The sequence below is a fragment of the Scardinius erythrophthalmus genome (genome assembly GCF_964197995.2).
Source record: "Scardinius erythrophthalmus genome assembly, chromosome: 17".
Taxonomy (NCBI): Eukaryota; Metazoa; Chordata; class Actinopteri; order Cypriniformes; family Leuciscidae; genus Scardinius; species Scardinius erythrophthalmus.
In genome coordinates, this window is record NC_138237.1 from 518,611 (window position 1) to 540,034 (window position 21,424).

At 42.4% G+C, this 21,424-nt stretch overlaps 2 protein-coding genes across 2 annotated transcripts in view; both read right to left on the reverse strand.

Annotated features, from left to right (window-relative positions):
- Positions 1-8,257: 8,257 nt before the first annotated feature.
- Positions 8,258-12,162, reverse strand: rln1 (relaxin 1). The gene is made up of 2 exons (XM_081390122.1): positions 11,088-12,162; positions 8,258-8,546 (listed from the first exon to the last, which is right to left on the reverse strand). The coding sequence occupies exons 1-2, from the start codon at positions 11,805-11,807 to the stop codon at positions 8,496-8,498; spliced, it is 771 nt and encodes a 256-aa protein (XP_081246248.1). The 5' UTR covers positions 11,808-12,162; the 3' UTR covers positions 8,258-8,495.
- The window catches only part of plgrkt (plasminogen receptor, C-terminal lysine transmembrane protein), a 19,669-nt gene continuing 10,350 nt past the window's right edge, over positions 12,106-21,424 (reverse strand). The window contains exons 3-5 of the mRNA XM_081390123.1: positions 17,784-17,914; positions 14,734-14,843; positions 12,106-13,887 (exon numbers count right to left, since the gene is read on the reverse strand). Coding sequence (XP_081246249.1) covers positions 13,760-13,887; positions 14,734-14,843; positions 17,784-17,914 — 369 coding nt within the window. The 3' untranslated portion in view covers positions 12,106-13,759. The remainder of the gene's footprint in view (positions 13,888-14,733; positions 14,844-17,783; positions 17,915-21,424) is intronic.

Genomic DNA, 21,424 nt, shown 5'->3' on the forward strand with positions numbered 1-21,424 from the left:
CGTGACGTTTTTTCTTTTTATCTATAGTATTCATATGAACTGTAAAATTACAGATATTCCAATTCTCGCGTATATTTTAGTAAATAAAGTCTGTTTATGCTGTTACAGTCTATTGAGTTACAGCATAAAGTCATCTACTCCCCCACAGGCAGAAGTGTGTGGCTGGTGGACTTAAAGGGACAGTTCCCCCAAAACTGAACATCAGCCCATGATTTACTCTCCTCAACCCGTCCTAGCTGTGTGTGACACTCTTCTGTCAGACGAACACAATCAGAGTTAGCCTATATTAAATAATTTAGAAGCCTTCTGAAGAGAAGCGATACGTTTGTGTAAAAAAAAAAAATCTATATTTAAAACTTTATAAAGTAAAATAACTAGCTTCTGGCAGACGGCCGTACGCATCGATTTACAGCGAAAGAGTGACACTTGACCCGACGCATGACGAACGCGGACGCGCAAAGAGCAAAACAGGACTAAACTTTTCTAAGCAAGATAACCCAGAGCTGAGCACTCGATAACCCAGAGCTTCCGCGGTCTAACTCCGGTAAAGCTCAACAAAAAGCTCCGTTTGTTTGTCCCCAAACTATCAGACTAGTCCTTCTTTTAATAATAAAAATTCCACCAACACAACTACGTGGATACGTGACCCACTGACTTACTCAGCGCGAGTTCCACACTCTGAAGTGCCGCTATCTAACAAGATGAAGAAAGCTAATGCAGCCACAGCACATCTCCCTCACGATTACTGCGCTGATGCCGATGGTGACCACTTGGAAACCTCCCCTCTTCCCGACACCCCTACTAAAATACCTATCTCGTTTAAGAAGTCTAAAAACGAAGCAGAGGTATCCAGTGCTAATACTCGAAGAAGCTGTTAACCACTTCTCCACCATGTTACAAGAACTCAATGTGCAAATGAATAGCAACAGTGCCATGAAGTGCACAAGTGGCCAAAAGCGTGGAATTAGATGCCAAAGAAATAAAAGACTCAATCCAAAACTCAAACTTTGGAAAAGGAGATGAAAAGCATCGGGACAGAGAACGTCGCTTTACAAGAAAGAGTCCTTGAACTAGAGCATTACGAACGGCGCTGGAATCTGAAACTGCGCGGGATGAAAGAGCAAGAAAATGAAAACATGAGCGAGAGGGTGTTACAGATCCGACTCAAAACCGCTCCGCATTGGGCTGACAAGATGGACAGTGTCGTCGACTCCGTGCACTGCCTGGGCAGAAGAGAGGAAGCCAAACTACGAGGCACTACCGAGATGAGCTCTGGCGTCTGACCAAGAGATCTGCAGTGTGGCCTCAGATGAAGCAGCTCAGCGGCCTCTCACATCGGCTCACTAACATCTCACTGTCTAACCTGAAGACATTTGTTGTCATTTCTATGAAGGACATCCAAGTTGACTGTTTTAAGGGGACGCTGCCTTATGCTCACATTCCACAGCAGTTTTCTCCTGCTGATATACCCCAGGGTTGTTTTTCTTAAGTGGACAGGGGTTCCTGTTTAATGTTCACTGTTGATTCTAACTTCTGTTTCATTTCATTCAATGCAAGGGGCCTTAGAGACAGCATCAAACGAAAGGCAACTTTATTATCCTGGGTAATGTCTATGGTCATAACAACAAACCAAAACAAAAATCTACTCTCTGAAATTGATGGTCTCGTTAAAAATTTGAAATTATGTTATCCAACAACTAATATTATCTTAGGAGGAGACTTCAATATGGTATTTAATGAATGGTTAGACCGCTCACCCACCAAGTCTCATAACCATCACTATAACCCTCATTAGTCAGTTTCTGTAGCACTCATAATCTGTCCGACCTACAGCCCAACTTAAAAAAACTTCCCTTGGTTTAAGCTGGATGGTTCAATCAAACCAAGGACTGACTTTGGGTTAATCTCAAGACTTAGTATCTCCCCTATCTGACCTTTATTAATCTCACCTTGAAACCCAGTAATAATCACAAACGAAACAAGGGTTATTGGAAACTCAATGCCAGCTTGTTACAATCCGAAACGTATAGCCAAGGGGTTAAAGACATCATTTATGAAATTACTCAAGACTCCAACCCTCTGTCTTATTCTGAATTTTAAAAATTCCCATTTGGAGCTATAAGAAACTTTTCAATCTCTTTCAATAAACAATTGCAACAATCTGCCCTTTTAGAGGAGACCAATTTGACAAGAGAGATAAGTCTCTGCTGTAATAAACCCACGCTTACGGATACTGACAAAAGAAAACTACTTACACTACAAACCAAATTAGATCATATTTATACACGAAAAGCAAATGGAGCCTTCATCAGATCCAGAGCAAAATGGATCGAGGAAGGAGAAAGAAACTCTTCTTATTTCTGTAGATTAGAGAAAACTTGCCAGGAAAGAAATAACATGGGAACGCTGGTCATTAATGAAAACCAGTGAAGTGTATTCCTTTTACAGCAACGTATATTCTTCTAGATTCTCAGCTGATGCAACAGAGGCCTTCTTTAATAAAATCAGAGGTTTTATTCCCCAAATAAATGAGGACTTCCAGAATGCATGTGAGGCAGAGATCACGTATAAGGAGCTTGAAAAGGCGTTGCAATGTCTGACTTCTGACCGCTCCCCTGGCCCAGATGGCCTGGCAGACAACTTCTAGAAACATTTCTGGGAGCAAACACTTAAAGAAGCTTTAAACAACCGATCACTTCCACAGACGTTGAGGCAAGGTGTAATTGTTCTCATTCCAAAACCAAACAAAGACCCCAAAGTCTTGGACAATTGGAGACCGATTACACTATTAAACAATGACTATAAATTGCTAACACACATATTTTCAAATCGTCTTAAAGAGGGTCTTCCTCAAATAATACGTGACACCCAATCAGGCTTTATGAGAGGTAGATCAATACACAATAACGTTCGCCTTGTCCTTGATTCACTTGAGTCTAATGAGCATATAAAGGACGATGGCTTTATCATATTCTTGGATTTTTACAAGGCGTTTGACACGGTAGAACACCCCTTTATTTTTAAGGCTCTGGAACTCTGAGGTTTTGGGGAAAAATGTTGAAACACTATAAAATGTTTTTATAACGACACCAACAGCTCAATATCTCTCTCGGGTGGCACTACGCCTCGCTCCACCATCAACAGAGGGATACAACAAGGCTGCCCCATCTCACCCTCACAAATGTTGTCAATCCTCATCAAAAATTCAGATATTGAACAGTTAAATGTCTTTGATAACCAAATTAAGTCAGCTGGCTGACGACACCACTTTGTTTCTTAAAAAATGTTGAGCAGGTCCCAAAGGCTACTGAACCTATAGACTTATTCTCAAAAACTTCTGGGTTACAACCGACTGCCAAATACTTGGGTATACATTTAACCAAAGATACTAAGTTGAGCGAAACATAAATGTATGGAACAAAATGGATGAATGTAAATCAAGATTAGACAGATCTTTCTCTGTTTGGTCGCATCTATATAACCAAAATGGAAAGCCTTTCAAGGTGTGTTTACAGCCTTTTCTCTGTCTATCCAACAAAGCGGCAAAAACCATTATTAAACTTTGATTACATCTGGAAAAGAAAACCCCATTATCTGAAAAAAGCGACTATAGTGAAAGACTATGATGAAGATGGTGCCATAGACTTTGGCTGTATAAATGGAACCTTATCTAAATGGTTAAGATGCTTTCTAGCTAACAGTAGTAGCTTCTGGTATTGTGTCTCCAGGGAATTGTTTAAAAAAATTGGAGGTACTGATTTACTTTTACGCTGTGATTTTGATGTTCCAAAACTTCCTGTAAAACTGTCTGCATTTCATTCACAAGTTCTGTTATATTGGAAACTATTGTACAAACACAATTTTACTCCCCATGATGTACCCATCTGGAATTGCAGATTCATTCCCTTTAGAAATAAGTCCCTGTATTTCAATGAATGGATGGAAAACAACATTTGGTCTGTCACACATCTACTGGACAGTTATGGCAATGTTTTAGTACAAAATTTTATTTTCAGTGCAATCGTAAACATTATGATATGGTTATCCAAAGCGTCCCTTCTCCCTTCACTGGTGGTTGCTGGTCACCAGTTCTGTAGTAGGACTTTGCAAAACAAAGTGTTCCGTGATCGCTTTACTCTGACTTTATACCCAAAGCAACACAGCCAAAATGCTGCTTCTCTTATCTTCAATCATTCTTCTCTGAAGAAACTTTTAAAGTTACCTTTATCACCAAGAGCTAAAGAGCTTCACTTCAAAGTATTGAATGACATATATCCTTCAAGAGAGAGACCTCCTCTCACGCAGATTTAACTTTGATCCAACTAACTGTATATTCTGTGATGAGGACAGAGACACCACGGGTCACTTGTTTTTCTTCTGCCCTTACAGTAACAGTAAGTGTGTGTTTGCTGTTAATAAAACACCCACTCAATTTTAAAAGGTTATTTCGATTATTAAATAGGCATCGGTGTACATATTCTTACAAACTACATGTTTTTGATTCTTTCCATGTGTATTTAAGTGCCTGAAACATCGAGCTGATATTATATGGTTGATAAAAACCGCGCGAAAGCAGATTTGAATCAGTGATTGATGACGTCGCGCACACTGAGAGTTAACGGTCGATCAGTCTCTGCGCGGCGGCAGTGAAAACACTCGTCTTACCTGTCGTACCTGTCGTCTGTCGATACAGTGAATCCAGCCAGAGTTCATTTCATTTCGCTGAAGCTTTTTCACATTCAGCTCCAGCCAGGACTGACTGACACATCAACTGCTCTGTTGGTTGATTTCTCATTTGAATATTCATTAGCGTAGGCACGTCACTCACGCGAGATCTGCTTTTGAGATATATCTTCCCCCTCAGTCACTCACAAACCACATTCGACAACATATAAAGATGAAATGATCTGTCCAATAATTTTAGAAATAAATATGGAAAATGAAAAAAAGCATGTTAAAACAATGCAGTTAACCTCCTTGCAACCAAATATCTACCTAAAGTCACCAATCAAAATGGATTATTCTTTTATGTAATATTTCAGTGTTTATTCTAAATGATTTATGGGTGTGTTAATAATCTTGAATCAGAATAAGTTCCTAATACAACATCTCCTCTCTGATGACGAGGGCGGGGCAACCTGTCACTCACATGAGATCAGCCAATAGCAAACCACAACCATCCAATCAATTCCCCACGGACACGATCAAGCCCCGCCCACATGTGTTCTTGTTCCTGAAGCGGAACAACAATCATTTTATCAATGAGTTTTCTGACTTTCTAGGGGGAATTATCCCCAATTTTGATAGACTGTTAATTATTGGGGATTTCAACATACATGTGTGTTGTCCAGCTAATTTATTAGCTAAAGAATTTCTGAGCCTTATTGACTCTTTCGATTTGGTACAGCTTGTGAATTCTCCTACTCATAAACAGGGTCACACTCTTGATTTGGTGCTTTCACATGGCTTGACAGTGTGCGACTTAGAAATAGAAGATCATGCTATTTCTGATCACAAGCCTATTACTTTCAGAGTGCCCATTTGTTTTAATATCACAAGACCCACTAAGGCTGTTCGATTGTCTCGTAAAATCACGCCGACTACTTGTACTGAATTTACAGCTGTTTTTAAGGAGGTGTTTCAATCATCTGACTTATTTTGTGATAACTGGAGTGGTGCAGATTTTCTTAATCATTTTAATACCACCTCCACTAATATTTTAAACTCTTTGGCTCCCTTAAAAGCCAAACAACACAAACCAAAGTCTGAGCCCTGGCTCAATGATGATACCCGTGCTCTTCGGCAGGTCTGCAGAAGGGCCGAAAGAAGGTGGAAAAAAGACAAGCTGCAAGTCTCATATGAAATACTTAGGGAGAACCCGATACAATATCAGAAGGTGGTGAAAATGGCAAAGTCTAAGTATTTTTCAGATTTGATTGAAAAACATAATCACAACCCAAGAGCTCTTTTTTCCATCATAAATGCTGCTGTTAACCCCTCTGTGGGTCTTTTCCCCACAGAGTCTCTGGCTATGTGTGACACATTTTTAGAATTCTTTGTGGATAAGATAAGTAATATTAGGCAAAATATCTCCACTGTATCTCTTGAGTTTTCTGTCCCGCCAGTTTGCACGGGTCTTTTGAGTTATTTTGAGCCTGTAACTCTGCCCGATTTACAAGATATTGTAGCCAAGCTCAAACCCTCAGTATCTCCCTATGACGTTCTTCCCCCACGGTTTTTTAAACAAATTTTTGAGGTGATTGGGCCCATTGTTCAAAAGATCATGAACAGCTGTCTTGTAGCAGCAACGGTACCAGATGACATGAAGCACGCAATTGTACATCCACTTCTCAAAAAGCCAAATTTAGATCCGGCAGTTCTGACAAATTTTAGGCCAGTCTCAAATCTTTCTTTTATGTCTAAGATTTTAGAGAAAATAGTGTTTCATCAATTACAGAACTTTCTTAATGAAAACAAGATATTTGAGGTGTTCCAATCAGGTTTTAAGAAATACCATTCTACAGAAACAGCATTGGTTAAAGTTTTAAATGATATTTTATTGACCCTTGATTCCGGCAAGTCTGCAGTGTTGGTGCTGTTAGATTTGAGTGCGGCGTTTGGCACTATTGACCACTCTGTTCTAATTTCACGGCTGGAGCATTGGGTGGGCATTCGGGGAAATGCCCTTAAATGGTTTCAATCCTATTTGAGTAACAGAAGTTTTTCTGTTAATATTGGTGAGTTTACTTCAAATGCAGCGCCACTTACATATGGGGTCCCTCAAGGTTCTATCCTTGCTCCGATTTTATTTTCCTTATATATGCTTCCCCTGGGGTCGATTTTTAGGAAGCATGGCATCTCCTTCCATAGTTATGCTGACGATACCCAAGTTTATCTGCCCCTGGGATCAAATAACTTGGGTTTAGAAAGTCTGTTGGCTTGTCTAGCAGAGGTAAAGGCCTGGATGTCGCTAAATTTCCTTCACCTTAATGATGGTAAAACTGAGATCATAGTTTTTGAACCATCAGAAGCTGCTAGCTCCCTTTGCCCAAATTTTGGCTCTTTATCTCCATGTGTGAAACCATTAGTGAAGAATCTGGGCGTGGTTTTTGATAGTGCTCTCAAATTCGACAAACAGATTAATACGGTAGTCAAAACCAGTTTTTTTCATCTTAGAGTTTTAGCCAGAGTGAAATCATTTCTTTCTTTTAAGGACTTTGAAAGGGTGATTCATGCTTTTATTTCGACAAGGCTTGACTATTGTAATTCTCTGTATCTGGGCACTAATCAAGCAACTCTTAACCGTCTGCAAATGGTGCAGAATGCAGCTGCCAGGCTCCTTACTGGTGTGCGCAAACGAGAGCACATTACCCCTGTTCTTAAATCTCTGCATTGGCTCCCAATCCGTTACAGAATTGATTTTAAAGTTGTGATGCTGGTTTTTAAATCCTTGAATGGATTGGCTCCTGTATACATCTCTGATTTACTCTCCATTCACAATCCTGGAAGGTCTCTTAGGTCATCCAACCAGAGACTGTTAAATGTTCCGCGGGTCAGATTAAAAACGAGAGGAGATCGAGCCTTTGCCGTTGCTGCACCAAAACTTTGGAACAGCTTACCTGTTTTTATTAGAACTGCCACTTCCCTACATGAGTTTAAAGCTAAACTCAAAACCTACTATTTTTCTCTGGCTTATAATTGTAGCTGATTTGTGCAGTGTCTGGTATGTTCTGTGTTTTGTCATGTTTTCTTATGTAGTAAATGATGTTAATGCCAATGTTTTGTGCAATAATGTACAGCACCTTGGTCAACAATCGTTGTTTTTAGTGGTGCTATATAAATAAAGTTGAGTTGAGAACAACAGGAGCGAAGACCGGTGTGACTCCAGTTTGTGGTCCGTCTGAACACAGAACACCTCCAACAGAACGCGAGGAACGATTCCTGTTTAATTATGACATTCAGTCTCTGGGACCTTTGAAAGACACATGTTCTTGTTAATATACATCTATATCTTTAATATTCAAGCACAATTTAACTTATAAACCAGATTTTTATCAGGCAAGTTCCGATAAACATTCGCAGTGAAACAGTGACTTTCATTCAGAACAGAGGATGATTAGTGTTTATTCTGATGACTATAACTGTGAGGAGGAGGCTTTACCGCGGTGCACAGAGTAAATCACTCACAGCAGGGTTTCTTTATTGGTTTGGTGATTCTGGTGTATGAGCGAATCACTGGCAGTCAGACATGAAGGTTGCAATCAGGACGTGGACTTTTATTGACGTGGTCAAAGGAAATAAATACAAATGAAAGTATCTGACAGTTCAGTGCAAGTCCTTCATCTTCATCTTCATCTTCATCTTCATCAGTGACTCTCAGCACAGGCGGCCGATGTCGTTTTTCGTGCAGCCCTGATTACAGCACATTCCCGCCAGTCCCAGCGAGAAGTTCCTCTTCCTGCGGTCAGAGGTCATCGAGTCAGAGGTCATCATGTCTAGCCGGAGAGACCAGAGGAGCGGCACCCCTCCATCCGGGGACCAGGGACCTGCGAGACACACACACACACACACACACACACGATGCCAGTAAAGAAGCTGATGATCCCACTCTTAATATTCTGTTCAATCATCAGTGATATTTCAGAAACTACAGAACTGTTAATCTAACAGCGACAGGAGTGTTTCCTGAATGACATTATTTTCAGATATCACTGTATCATATTGATATAATATTAGAGCTCATTGCTCTAATTCATATTATTGAATGTTCATCCATAAATCAACTGAAATACAGAACAAATTACATGATTGTAGTAATAAAAGTATATTATTTTACACTGAAAGGTGAGCTAAATACGCCACAAATTAACAAACAATACTGTGATGATGATGAAGATGATGACGGTGTTCTAGTGTGAGTACACTAGGGTTGCGCGTCGACTAGTCGTGGCCTCTAGAGGGCGCAACAGCATTATACATCTTTTCCCGTCCACTTTTATTCTCAGATTCCAACAGTTAAAATGACAAATAAATGCATACTCAGAAAGAGAGAGAGAGAGAAGAGGGAGAGAGTCATCAAGATATCCATGTCTTTCTTTTTTCAGTCGAAAAGAAATTAAGGTTTTTGAGGAAGACACTCCAGGATTTTTCTCCACAGAATGGACTTCATAGGCAACCAGCGCTCCCAGTGTTCAAAGAGGGTTCAGGAGTCCGTCTCAGTGCAGCTTCACAGTCTCGACTTGAGCCCAGTCCAGGAATACGGGTCTTATCTCGCCAAACAATCGGTTTTCTAATATATATATATACTTTTTAACCACTAATGCCCGTCTTGTGCCATCTCTGAGATGCGCCACGCATTACATCATCACGTTGGAAAGGTCACGCGTCTCGTCATCTGAGTTATTTGTCGGTGTTCTCCGGTTCAGAAAGGTAGAGAAGGGCGAAATAATGTCTTCAAAAAATGAACGTCAAAATCGTCTGACATCTTTGTTTTAATGTATTTTTTTATTTTTATTTTTTTATGACCTTTCCAACGTGATAATGCGTGGCACATCTCAGAGATTTCTCTCTCTCTCTCTCTCTCTCTCTCACTCACTCTCTCTCTCTCTCATCACACTATACTTCACTGGATCAATCACTCTCTCACTCTCTCTCTGTCTCTCTCTCTCTCCCATCACACAGAAAGTCATCTCTACTGCTATACTGCACTGGATCTGATCAGAGATCTGTGAGGAACATCTCCTCAGTCTCGGCTCGAGCTTTGTCTCGCTTAGTTGAGGACATTTAACATCCAACACTATTATTGATCTCCTGCACTGACACCATTATATGAGAACTGAGCTGAGCTGAGCTGACGATGACATCACGGTTCTCTCCAGAGCGGCTATTTATATATTTATATTTATATATATATAAATGAACTAAACTTATAACTTTTTTACAACAGAAATGAAGCATCACTGAACTGACTTAAGCTGGACTGTGACGCTATTGTCTTCTGGAAACAAACTCTGCTGCATTATTCTCCTGTTATCTCAGTAAAGCTGCTCTGAAACTCTGTGTTGTAAAAAGCGCTGTATAAATAAATGTGACTTGACTTGTTCATCAATGACGTCATCAGCGACTCGTCGACTCGACTTTAATCACATAAACGTCGACTTTAAAATCTGAAGGCGTTCAACCCCTATACTGACAGCAGGGCTGCCAACTCTCACGCATTCACCGTGAGACTCACGCACTTTCACAGATTCTGTCAATTTTATTACGAAATTCAAACAATAAATACTGTTTTGGCGCTTGTAATGTGACGCGACAGATCCCTAGCGGCACGTGAACCGATCATCTCTAGCTAAAAGTAAATAAACACGAATGAACACTGTTGAAAGATACAGTACAACTTACCGAAATATATATTCCTCATACATGATATCGACCAATCAATCAAACAAAGGGGTCAATAAAACAGCTGGAGAACAATTATGTCACACAACATTTACCTCAGGGAAGCCATTTGATGACCATAATAGGCTATAGCACGTTAGTTGGCTAGAGAAAAAGAGCTGTAGAGAGTAGCTATTTTGCTAAATATGTGTAGGCCTACTATATTACATATTTATTATATTTTTACTTATATCATTAAATAAAGTTATTATAATAAAAAAAACGCATTATATTTGAGTTATTTTTAACCGTAAATAATACTGCCAGCTGATAGGGCTCTCTGTATGTTTACAGCATTAGGTGAGATGTTTTTTTCTTGAGAAAAATGAATGCCTATCTTGTGTAGCCTACCTAATATTTATCCAAATGAGTCTATATTAAATCAAATCACAATAATTGAATTGAAATAATAAAAAAGCGTAGCTTACCAGAAATTGTACCATGTAAACGTTATACATGTTGTCACTAAACCTAATAAAATTCAGTTTAGTTACTAAAATGTTTTGACAATCACAATACACTTATTGTGATGCAATAATTTTTTTACACCCCCCCCCATCTCACTCCAAGCAAAACTCAAAAGTTGGCAGCTATGCTATACTGTGATGATGATGTGATGATGAAGATGATGATGATGAAGCACGTACTGTCTCTCCTCCAGCGCGAGCCCCCGCAGGTGAAGATGATGATGAAGATGTGATGATGAAGATGATGATGATGAAGATGATGAAGCACGTACTGTCTCTCCTCCAGCGCGAGCCCCCGCAGGTGAAGATGATGATGATGATGAAGATGTGATGATGAAGAAGATGATGATGATGATGACGAAGATGATGAAGCACGTACTGTCTCTCCTCCAGCGCGAGCCCCCGCAGGTAAAGATGATGATGATGATGAAGATGTGATGATGAAGATGTGATGATGAAGAAGATGATGATGATGATGATGAAGATGATGAAGCACTTACTGTCTCTCCTCCAGCGCGAGCCCCCGCAGGTGAAGATGATGATGATGATGAAGATGTGATGATGAAGATGTGAAGATGAAGAAGATGATGATGATGATGACGAAGATGATGAAGCACGTACTGTCTCTCCTCCAGCGCGAGCCCCCGCAGGTGAAGATGATGATGAAGATGTGATGATGAAGATGATGATGATGATGAAGATGATGAAGCACGTACTGTCTCTCCTCCAGCGTGAGCCCCCGCAGGTGAAGATCACGGCTCTGATGAACTCGCGCCCGCACAGCTTCACTCCGAAGTCTCTGGGTAACTCCTGCCGCTCCGCGCTCACACACACACACACACCGCACACACACACCAGCACAACGGACAGGAACACGCGGAACATCGTCATCAAGTGCATTAACGCAATCTCATCAAAGAAAAACCACTGGAGTTTCTCGAGCTGCTGCTTCCTGGAGACTCTCCATCAGTTCGGAGACTTTATACACACTCGGACTGACGTCACTGACGCGCGCGCGCACGCCGGCTGAACAACATCACTCAGTTCTTACTGTTATAGATTATTATTGATATTGCTCACTACAGATGAATGATGTCGGAGCACAAACGTGATTTAATAAGAATAATTTATTCCCAAAATATTGATTTCGTGTTTCATCTTTCAGCAATTGTGCAAAAGAAAACCAAACAATCCTAAATAATATTCAATCGGTTTTATTTTCTCGAACAGACATTGGCTTCATTTTGATAAAATCATGTTTAAAAAAAAAAAAAACATTTTAATATCCAAATGGAATATTTTGTTTATGCATCACACACACAGAAAATCATCTTAATAACATTTTATGGAAAAATTAAACATTAAAAATTGCTTTAAAGTTGTATTGTTGGACACAAAGGTCATGATCACAATACAAACGAAACATTGTTGGACGCTCCATTACAACCATGAATAATAAAGTGTATAGGAAATATACAATATATATTAACACAATATATTTTAATCATGTTTTCTTTCTTTCCAGGCATTTTGAAAGCATTAATAACTAGGCAATACGTGCAGAAACACCTGAGAATCAACGGATCACATGAAGCACAACGGAAACACAATCGCGTTTGGCTAGAATACTGCTGGAGAAGCCGATCGCTCCGAAACACTCCCAATTAGACTGAACATTCCTGGGTCATTAAGGTCACCTTAGTCAGATTCGTCAGGATTCGTGTTCGTCAGGTTCTTAAGGATTCGTAAGGATTCGTGTTCGTCGGGATTTCCAGGATTCGTAAGGTTTCATCAGGATAGTCAGGATTCGTCAGGTTCGTAAGGACTTGTCAGGATTCATCAGGACTCATTAAGGTTTGTCAGGGTTCGTCAGGATCCATCAGGATCTGTCAGGATTTCCAGATTCGTCAGGGTTTATAAGGATTCATCAGGACTCGTTAAGGTTCGTCAGGATTCGTGTTCGTCAGGTTCTTAAGGATTCATAAGGATAATCAGGATCGTCAGGATTCGTCAGGTTCGTGTAAGTCAGGATTCGTGTTCGTCAGGATTTTCAGGATTCGTGTTCGTCAGGATTTTCAGGATTCGTAAGGATAATCAGGATCGTCAGGATAATCAGGATCGTCAGGATAATCAGGATCGTCAGGATTCCTGTTCGTCAGGATTTTCAGGATTCGTCAGGATTTTCAGGATTTGTCAGGATTCGTGTTCGTCAGGTTCTTAAGGATTCATAAGGATAATCAGGATCGTCAGGATTCGTCAGGTTCGTGTAAGTCAGGATTCGTGTTCGTCAGGATTTTCAAGATCGTCAGGTTCGTGTAAGTCAGGATTCGTGTTCGTCAGGATTTTCAGGATTCGTCAGGATTCGTGTTCGTCAGGATTTTCAGGATTCGTAAGGATAATCAGGATCGTCAGGATAATCAGGATCGTCAGGATTCCTGTTCGTCAGGATTTTCAGGATTCGTCAGGATTTTCAGGATTTGTCAGGATTCGTGTTCGTCAGGATTTTCAGGATTCGTAAGGATTCGTCAGGATTGTGTAAGTCAGGATTTTCAGGATTCGTAAGGATTCGTCAGGATAATCAGGATCGTCAGGATTCGTCAGGTTCGTGTAAGTCAGAATTCGTCAGGATTCATCAGAATTCGTTAAGGTTCGTCAGGGTTCGTCAGGACTCGTTAAGGTTCGTCAGGACTCGTTAAGGTTCGTCAGGGTTCGTCAGGATTCATCAGGATCCATCAGGATCTGTCAGGATTTCAGGATACGTCAGGGTTCATAAGGATTCGTCAGGATTCATCAGGACTCGTTAAGGTTCGTCAGGATTCATCAGGATCATCAGGACTGATCAGGACAGGCACTCATTTCTCCAGCAGAGACGTCAGGTGAGCTCGGGATCGTCGGGATTTCTCGATGCTCTCAAACGTGGGCGTCCCGTGAGGAAGATCCAGGCGCTCGCTCTCAGAGACCATGATGCTCTCTGCCTCGGCTGCAGATCACATGAACACACACACACACACACACCGTCAGACGGGATCATCAGCAACTGCACTGTTCACTAATTACAACATCTACATTCCCTCGCCATCAAAGTGGGATTTTTAAGGAATCCATTTAAAGCCAATCAATAATCAATCAGTGATAGCAGAGGAAAGCCGCATGATGTCACTGCGCTCATTAACTGGGTCTTTTAATCAGTACAAGTGTCACACATGCTGATGATGAAATAATTAGATTAGATTTAAATGTGTTTTTAACAGCAGACGAGCTTCTGAGACGAGCGAAACTAACATGTTCATGTAAACCGGACCTGCTCTACACCGTGTTCAGTGTGTGCTGTTGCTGTCTGAGGATGAAGAAGCTCCAGCTCTCCTCTACATCAGAGTCAGTGTTCCTGAACTCCTGAAGCGCCTCCATAAGTATGGAGTTTCTTCCGGGAACGAACACATCACAATATCCCTCATTATAATAATTCATGCGCATAATAAAGGGGCGTGGCCTGGTTGAGTTAGTTAGTAGTGTGTTAAACTGGTGGTTATGGAAAGGGGCGGGACATTTCACAAACACACTCGAAGCGCTCGACCAATCACAACACACTGCTCCAGCCGACCAATCAGAGCAGTGTGCTTTCAGAAGGAGGGGCTTCATAGAGACAGGAAGTAAACAGAGCGTTACTGACAGACTGGGAAGAGAGGAGCCGCAACAATGGAGAATATGAGGAGAATAATCAACATTACAGCAGGAAAACCTGTTCTAGTAGAGAAACATCATCAAGACTGTGTGAGAGCAGAACCGGTCCTGTTCACGAGTTCTCAGACTGAATGTGTTCGTGTACCTCTCATGCGGTGGACCAGCGACCCGTACGCCATGTCCATCTGATACGCCAGGATGAAGCTCAGAGGAACGACGGGAGCCAGAAGAACGGCTCTCCTCCGTCTCAGCGCTCTGGAAACACAGAAGACTTCAGTCCCTTTCTTCCTCTGTGCGTCACAGGATCAGTGCGTTCATCACAGATTCATCAAATATGAGTTTTATTGGATGTTTTGTTTGAGAATGGCTTTCAATCTCTGGACAGAAAGAACAGTTTGTAACGAGAGAAACACACACACTGCTGAAACGGTTCAGGAACAACGAAATGAAAACTGTTGAACCTGTTAAGCTCAAAAGACACTTGATATCCAGTACATCCCAGATCTGACCCCATCAGACGAGAGCATCACTGATCTGACCCCATCAGACGAGAGTGAATCAGATCTGACCCCATCAGACGAGAGTGAATCAGATCTGACCCCATCAGACGAGAGTGAATCAGATCTGACCCCATCAGACGAGAGTGAATCAGATCTGACCCCATCAGACGAGAGCATCACTGATCTGACCCCATCAGACGAGAGCGGATCTGATCTGACCCCATCAGACGAGAGCATCACTGATCTGACCCCATCAGACGAGAGCATCACTGATCTGACCCCATCAGACGAGAGCGGATCTGATCTGACCCCATCAGACGAGAGTGGATCTGATCTGACCCCATCAGACGAGAGCGGATCTGATCTGACCCCATCAGACGAGAGCATCACTGATCTGACCCCATCAGACGAGAGCGGATCTGATCTGACCCCATCAGACGAGAGCGGATCTGATCTGACCCCATCAGACGAGAGCGGATCAGATCTGACCCCATCAGACGAGAGCGGATCAGATCTGACCCCATCAGACGAGAGCGGATCAGATCTGACCCCATCAGACGAGAGCGGATCTGATCTGACCCCATCAGACGAGAGCGGATCAGATCTGACCCCATCAGACGAGAGCGGATCAGATCTGACCCCATCAGACGAGAGCGGATCTGATCTGACCCCATCAGACGAGAGTGGATCTGATCTGACCCCATCAGACGAGAGCGGATCAGATCTGACCCCATCAGACGAGAGCATCACTGATCTGACCCCATCAGACGAGAGCGGATCAGATCTGACCCCATCAGACGAGAGCGGATCTGATCTGACCCCATCAGACGAGAGCGGATCAGATCTGACCCCATCAGACGAGAGCGGATCAGATCTGACCCCATCAGACGAGAGCGGATCTGATCTGACCCCATCAGACGAGAGCGGATCAGATCTGACCCCATCAGACGAGAGCATCACTGATCTGACCCCATCAGACGAGAGCGGATCAGATCTGACCCCATCAGACGAGAGCGGATCAGATCTGACCCCATCAGACGAGAGTGGATCTGATCTGACCCCATCAGACGAGAGCGGATCAGATCTGACCCCATCAGACGAGAGCATCACTGATCTGACCCCATCAGACGAGAGCGGATCAGATCTGACCCCATCAGACGAGAGCGGATCAGATCTGACCCCATCAGACGAGAGCGGATCTGATCTGACCCCATCAGACGAGAGCGGATCTGATCTGACCCCATCAGACGAGAGCATCACTGATCTGACCCCATCAGACGAGAGCGGATCTGATCTGACCCCATCAGACGAGAGCGGATCTGATCTGACCCCATCAGACGAGAGCGGATCAGATCTGACCCCATCAGACGAGAGCGGATCAGATCTGACCCCATCAGACGAGAGCGGATCAGATCTGACCCCATCAGACGAGAGCGGATCTGATCTGACCCCATCAGACGAGAGCGGATCAGATCTGACCCCATCAGATGAGAGCGGATCAGATCTGACCCCATCAGACGAGAGCGGATCTGATCTGACCCCATCAGACGAGAGCGGATCAGATCTGACCCCATCAGACGAGAGCGGATCAGATCTGACCCCATCAGACGAGAGCGGATCAGATCTGACCCCATCAGACGAGAGCGGATCTGATCTGACCCCATCAGACGAGAGCGGATCAGATCTGACCCCATCAGATGAGAGCGGATCAGATCTGACCCCATCAGACGAGAGCGGATCTGATCTGACCCCATCAGACGAGAGCGGATCAGATCTGACCCCATCAGATGAGAGCGGATCAGATCTGACCCCATCAGACGAGAGCGGATCTGATCTGACCCCATCAGACGAGAGCGGATCAGATCTGACCCCATCAGACGAGAGCGGATCTGATCTGACCCCATCAGACGAGAGCGGATCAGATCTGACCCCATCAGACGAGAGCGGATCTGATCTGACCCCATCAGACGAGAGCGGATCAGATCTGACCCCATCAGACGAGAGCGGATCAGATCTGACCCCATCAGACGAGAGCGGATCAGATCTGACCCCATCAGACGAGAGCGGATCAGATCTGACCCCATCAGACGAGAGCGGATCTGATCTGACCCCATCAGACGAGAGCGGATCTGATCTGACCCCATCAGACGAGAGCGGATCTGATCTGACCCCATCAGACGAGAGCGGATCAGATCTGACCCCATCAGACGAGAGCGGATCTGATCTGACCCCATCAGACGAGAGCGGATCTGATCTGACCCCATCAGACGAGAGCGGATCAGATCTGACCCCATCAGACGAGAGCGGATCTGAATAAAGACTCTTACAGCAGAGATAGACGTCGTCTCGTATCTGATGAGGTTTCTGCACTGATTCTGATATTCTGCTGTTTATTACGGTGAAGTGATCTGGAGACACGCTGGAGAAATGTGTGTATATAGTGTGTGTGTGTGTGTGTGTGTGTGTGAGTGAGTGAGAGTGTGTGTGTGTATATAGTGTGTGAGCGAGTGTGTGTGTGTGTGTAGTGTGTGTGTGTGTGTGTGTATAGTCTGTGTGTGTATAGTGTGTGTGTGTGTATAATCTGTGTGTGTGTGTATAGTCTGTGTGTGTATAGTGTGTGTGTGTGTATAATCTGTGTGTGTGTGTATAGTCTGTGTGTGTGTGTATAGTGTGTCTGTGTGAGTGTGTTACAGACCCGATGGTGAGACCCAACGCCGTTAGGCCGAAGAAAGAGGAGAAGTACTTGAGGAACTCTCGAGACCAGGCGATCTGCATCGCCATCTGACGCTCGCGCATCTCATTCTGCATCAGAATCTGACGCTCCAACTGCAGAAACACAACACACACACCTCTGAGTCAGGCTGACGTGTGTGTGTGTTCAGGTGAAGAGCTGCAGACACGCCTGACCTCATGAACACGTCACACACACACACATACACGTCTCACTCTTCCTGACCGAACAAAGCATCCGTCACACACAATCTGCACATGAATACGGCTTTATTAGACTATTCATTAGCTCTCATTACCGTGTGTGTGTGGCTTGTGAACGCCTCACATTTCCTTGTCTTTGTCTGGAGGTCAGAGCCACTTCCTGTTTGCAAGCGGAAGCTCCCTGACATGTCAATCATTTTATCTCTTAAGACTCATCTTTGATCACCAACATTTTTTCCTTTGAAAATAATGTCTTCATGGCTTAAAATATCTTGAATGTAACTCGACACCCTCGCCTCATTTAGTATGCGCGGTTCTATGAATATGCAAATGAGCCCCGCTTCCACTCAGTCAGCTCAGAGATCCACTGGTTGACGATCAAGTCAAGTCAAGTCAAGTCAACTTTATTTATATAGCGCTTTTCACAATACAGATTGTATCAAAGCAGCTTCACAGTATTAAATAAAATAGTACATCAGTGTTTGTTTCTAGTGTAAAACGTCCACGTTTGGTAAGGCTCATCAATTATATTATTGATTGATTAAATTAAATAAAATATCCCCAAATGTGCAAGCCAAAGGCAACAGTGGCAAGGAACCGAAAAACTCCATCAGGTGACCTAATGGAGAAAAAAAACCTTGGGAGAACCCAGGCTCAGTCGGGGGCCAGTTCTCCTCTGGCGTTTATGAACTAGAGGCCGGATTTAACTGTAAGATTAAAAGTATTATATGAATGCCTGGCTGAAGAGATGCGTCTTTAATCTAGTTTTAAACTGGGAGAGCGAGTCTGAGCAACGAACAGTATCCGGAAGACTATTCCAGAGTTTTGGTGCTAAATGTGAAAATGCTCTCCCTCCTTTGGTGGATCTGGATATCCTAGGTATGACCAAAAGCCTCGAATTTAGTGACCTTAAAGAGCGCGATGGATTATAGGGCGATAGAAGATCCGTTAAATAAACTGGAGCTAAGCCGTTTAGGGCTTTATAAGTCAGTAGCAATACCTTGTAATTAATACGAAACTTTATAGGTAACCAATGTAGTGATGATAAAATTGGTGTTATATGGTCAAACTTTCTTGATCTAGTAAGAACTCTAGCGGCGGCATTTTGGACTAACTGTAGCTTGTTTATTGAGGATGCAGGACAACCGGCTAATAAAGCATTACAGTAATCTAGTCTCGAGGTCATGAATGCATGAACTAACTTTTCTGCATCAGAATCAGATAGCATGTTACGTAATTTAGCAATATTTCTAAGGTGAAAAAAGGCTGTTCTTGTAACATATGAAATATGATTTTCAAAAGACAGGTTGCAGTCTAGTATAACACCCAGGTCTTTTACTGTAGAGGATAAAGTAACAGGACATCCTACTATGTTAAAGTTGTATTGTGAGAGGTTTTGTGGGCGGTTTTTTTGAACCGATAAGTATTACCTCTGTCTTGTCTGGATTTAATAAAAGAAAATTACGCGTCATCCAATCTTTTATATCTTTAACACACTCTGTCAATTTGGATAATTTAGCGTTTTCATCCGGCCGTGATGAAATATATATTTGAGTGTCACCAGCATAACAATGGAAACTAATTCCATGTTTCCTTATAATATTTCCAAGTGGCAGCATATATATTGAGAATAATAGAGGGCCTAACACAGATCCCTGCGGCACTCCATAGTTTACTGGAGTTATGATAGATTTTTCTCCATTTAAATAAACAAAATGGTAGCGGTCAGATAAATACGATCTAAACCAGCTTAATGCTTGTCCTTGAACACCAGTATAATTTTGTAGTCGATCTAAGAGTATTGTATGATCTATAGTATCGAACGCAGCACTAAGATCAAGTAAAACTAGTATTGAGATACAGCCTTGGTCAGAAGCTAAAAGTAAACCATTTGTGATTTTAACGAGCGCAGTTTCAGTGCTATGATGCGGCCTGAACCCAGACTGAAACTTTTCATAGATGTCATTTTCTTGCAAGAAAGAGCCCAGTTGAGCGGACACAACTTTTTCTAGTATTTTGGACATAAAAGGAAGATTTGAAATGGGTCTATAATTTGCTAGATTATGTGGATCTAATTGTGGTTTCTTAATGAGAGGTTTTATAACTGCCAGTTTAAATGTTCTTGGAACATGACCTAAAGATAAAGACGAGTTAATAATATTGAGGAGAGGCTCTTCGACTATAGGTAACACTTCTTTCAATAGTTTAGTTGGTATAGGATCTAATAAACATGTTGTTGTTTTAGATGAAATGATAAGTTTATTTAGCTCTTTTTGTTCTATAGTTGTAAAGCACTGTAATTGTTCTTGCGGGGTGATAATTGAGGCTGAATTATAAGGCGCGATTGAGGATTGAACGTTTACAATTGTGGTTCTGATGTTTTCTATTTTCTCAGTGAAGAACTTCATGAAATCATTACTACTAAACTGTAACGGAATATTCAGATCACACGTTGATCTGATTGGTTACAAGGTAGTTTGTTACGTCAGAAACACCAGCGATTTCAAAGCGTTTTTTTGAGACTGTCTTTGGTTCACTGCAGTTTTACTCAGCAATGGAGTCGACTTATGAGTTTACACATGCTTTGTCTTAAAGCAGATTAGCATGAACATTAAAAGCTGTATTTTCACCACAGGGGGACTTTAGAGACTTTACTGTGATTGTAAAGGACAGGAATCAGACGTGCTGTGACAGATTACAGGTTCTCTGATTTCACTCTCGTAACGATGATGAACGACCGCTTAAAGTGATGTAAATGACCAGGAATAACGTTTGCTAATGAGGTGAAGTAAACGCCGTCGCTCCTCTCGACTCAAAAGCATTAATTATCTCTAACCAATCAGCTGGTTGAGTGCTAATCAAGCTAGCAGTGCGAGTGAAACACAGAAACTCGCTGGCAGAATCTGACAGACTTCATTTCTGAGTTTGTTTACATGCGCTAACTTTCAGGAACAAGAACACATGTGGGCGGGGCTTGATCGTGTCCGTGGGGAATTGATTGGACGGTTGTGGTTTGCTACTGGCTGATCTCATGTGAGTGACAGGTTATAGCCCCACCCTCGTCATCAGAGAAGACAAGGGATGCTGCAAGAGGAACTGATTCTGATTCAACATTATTAACACAATAATGATCATTTATAACAAACTCTGCAATATTCCATAAAAACATAAGAATATCCAGTTTGATGTCCTGGTGGCTTTAACGGCAGTGATGTCCGAGAACTGTTCAACTGAACGAGTGAAGCGATGACCGTCTCAGATCTGTGTCCTTCAGGAGCGTGTGAGATGTTGAGGAGAGGTGATGAAGTGATGAAGTGGAAACGCTGGTGGGAAACTCACTGACATTCTCCCGAAAGGCCACGAGTGACGGTTTCTGGACGAGTGTGTTCTACTTAACCCAGA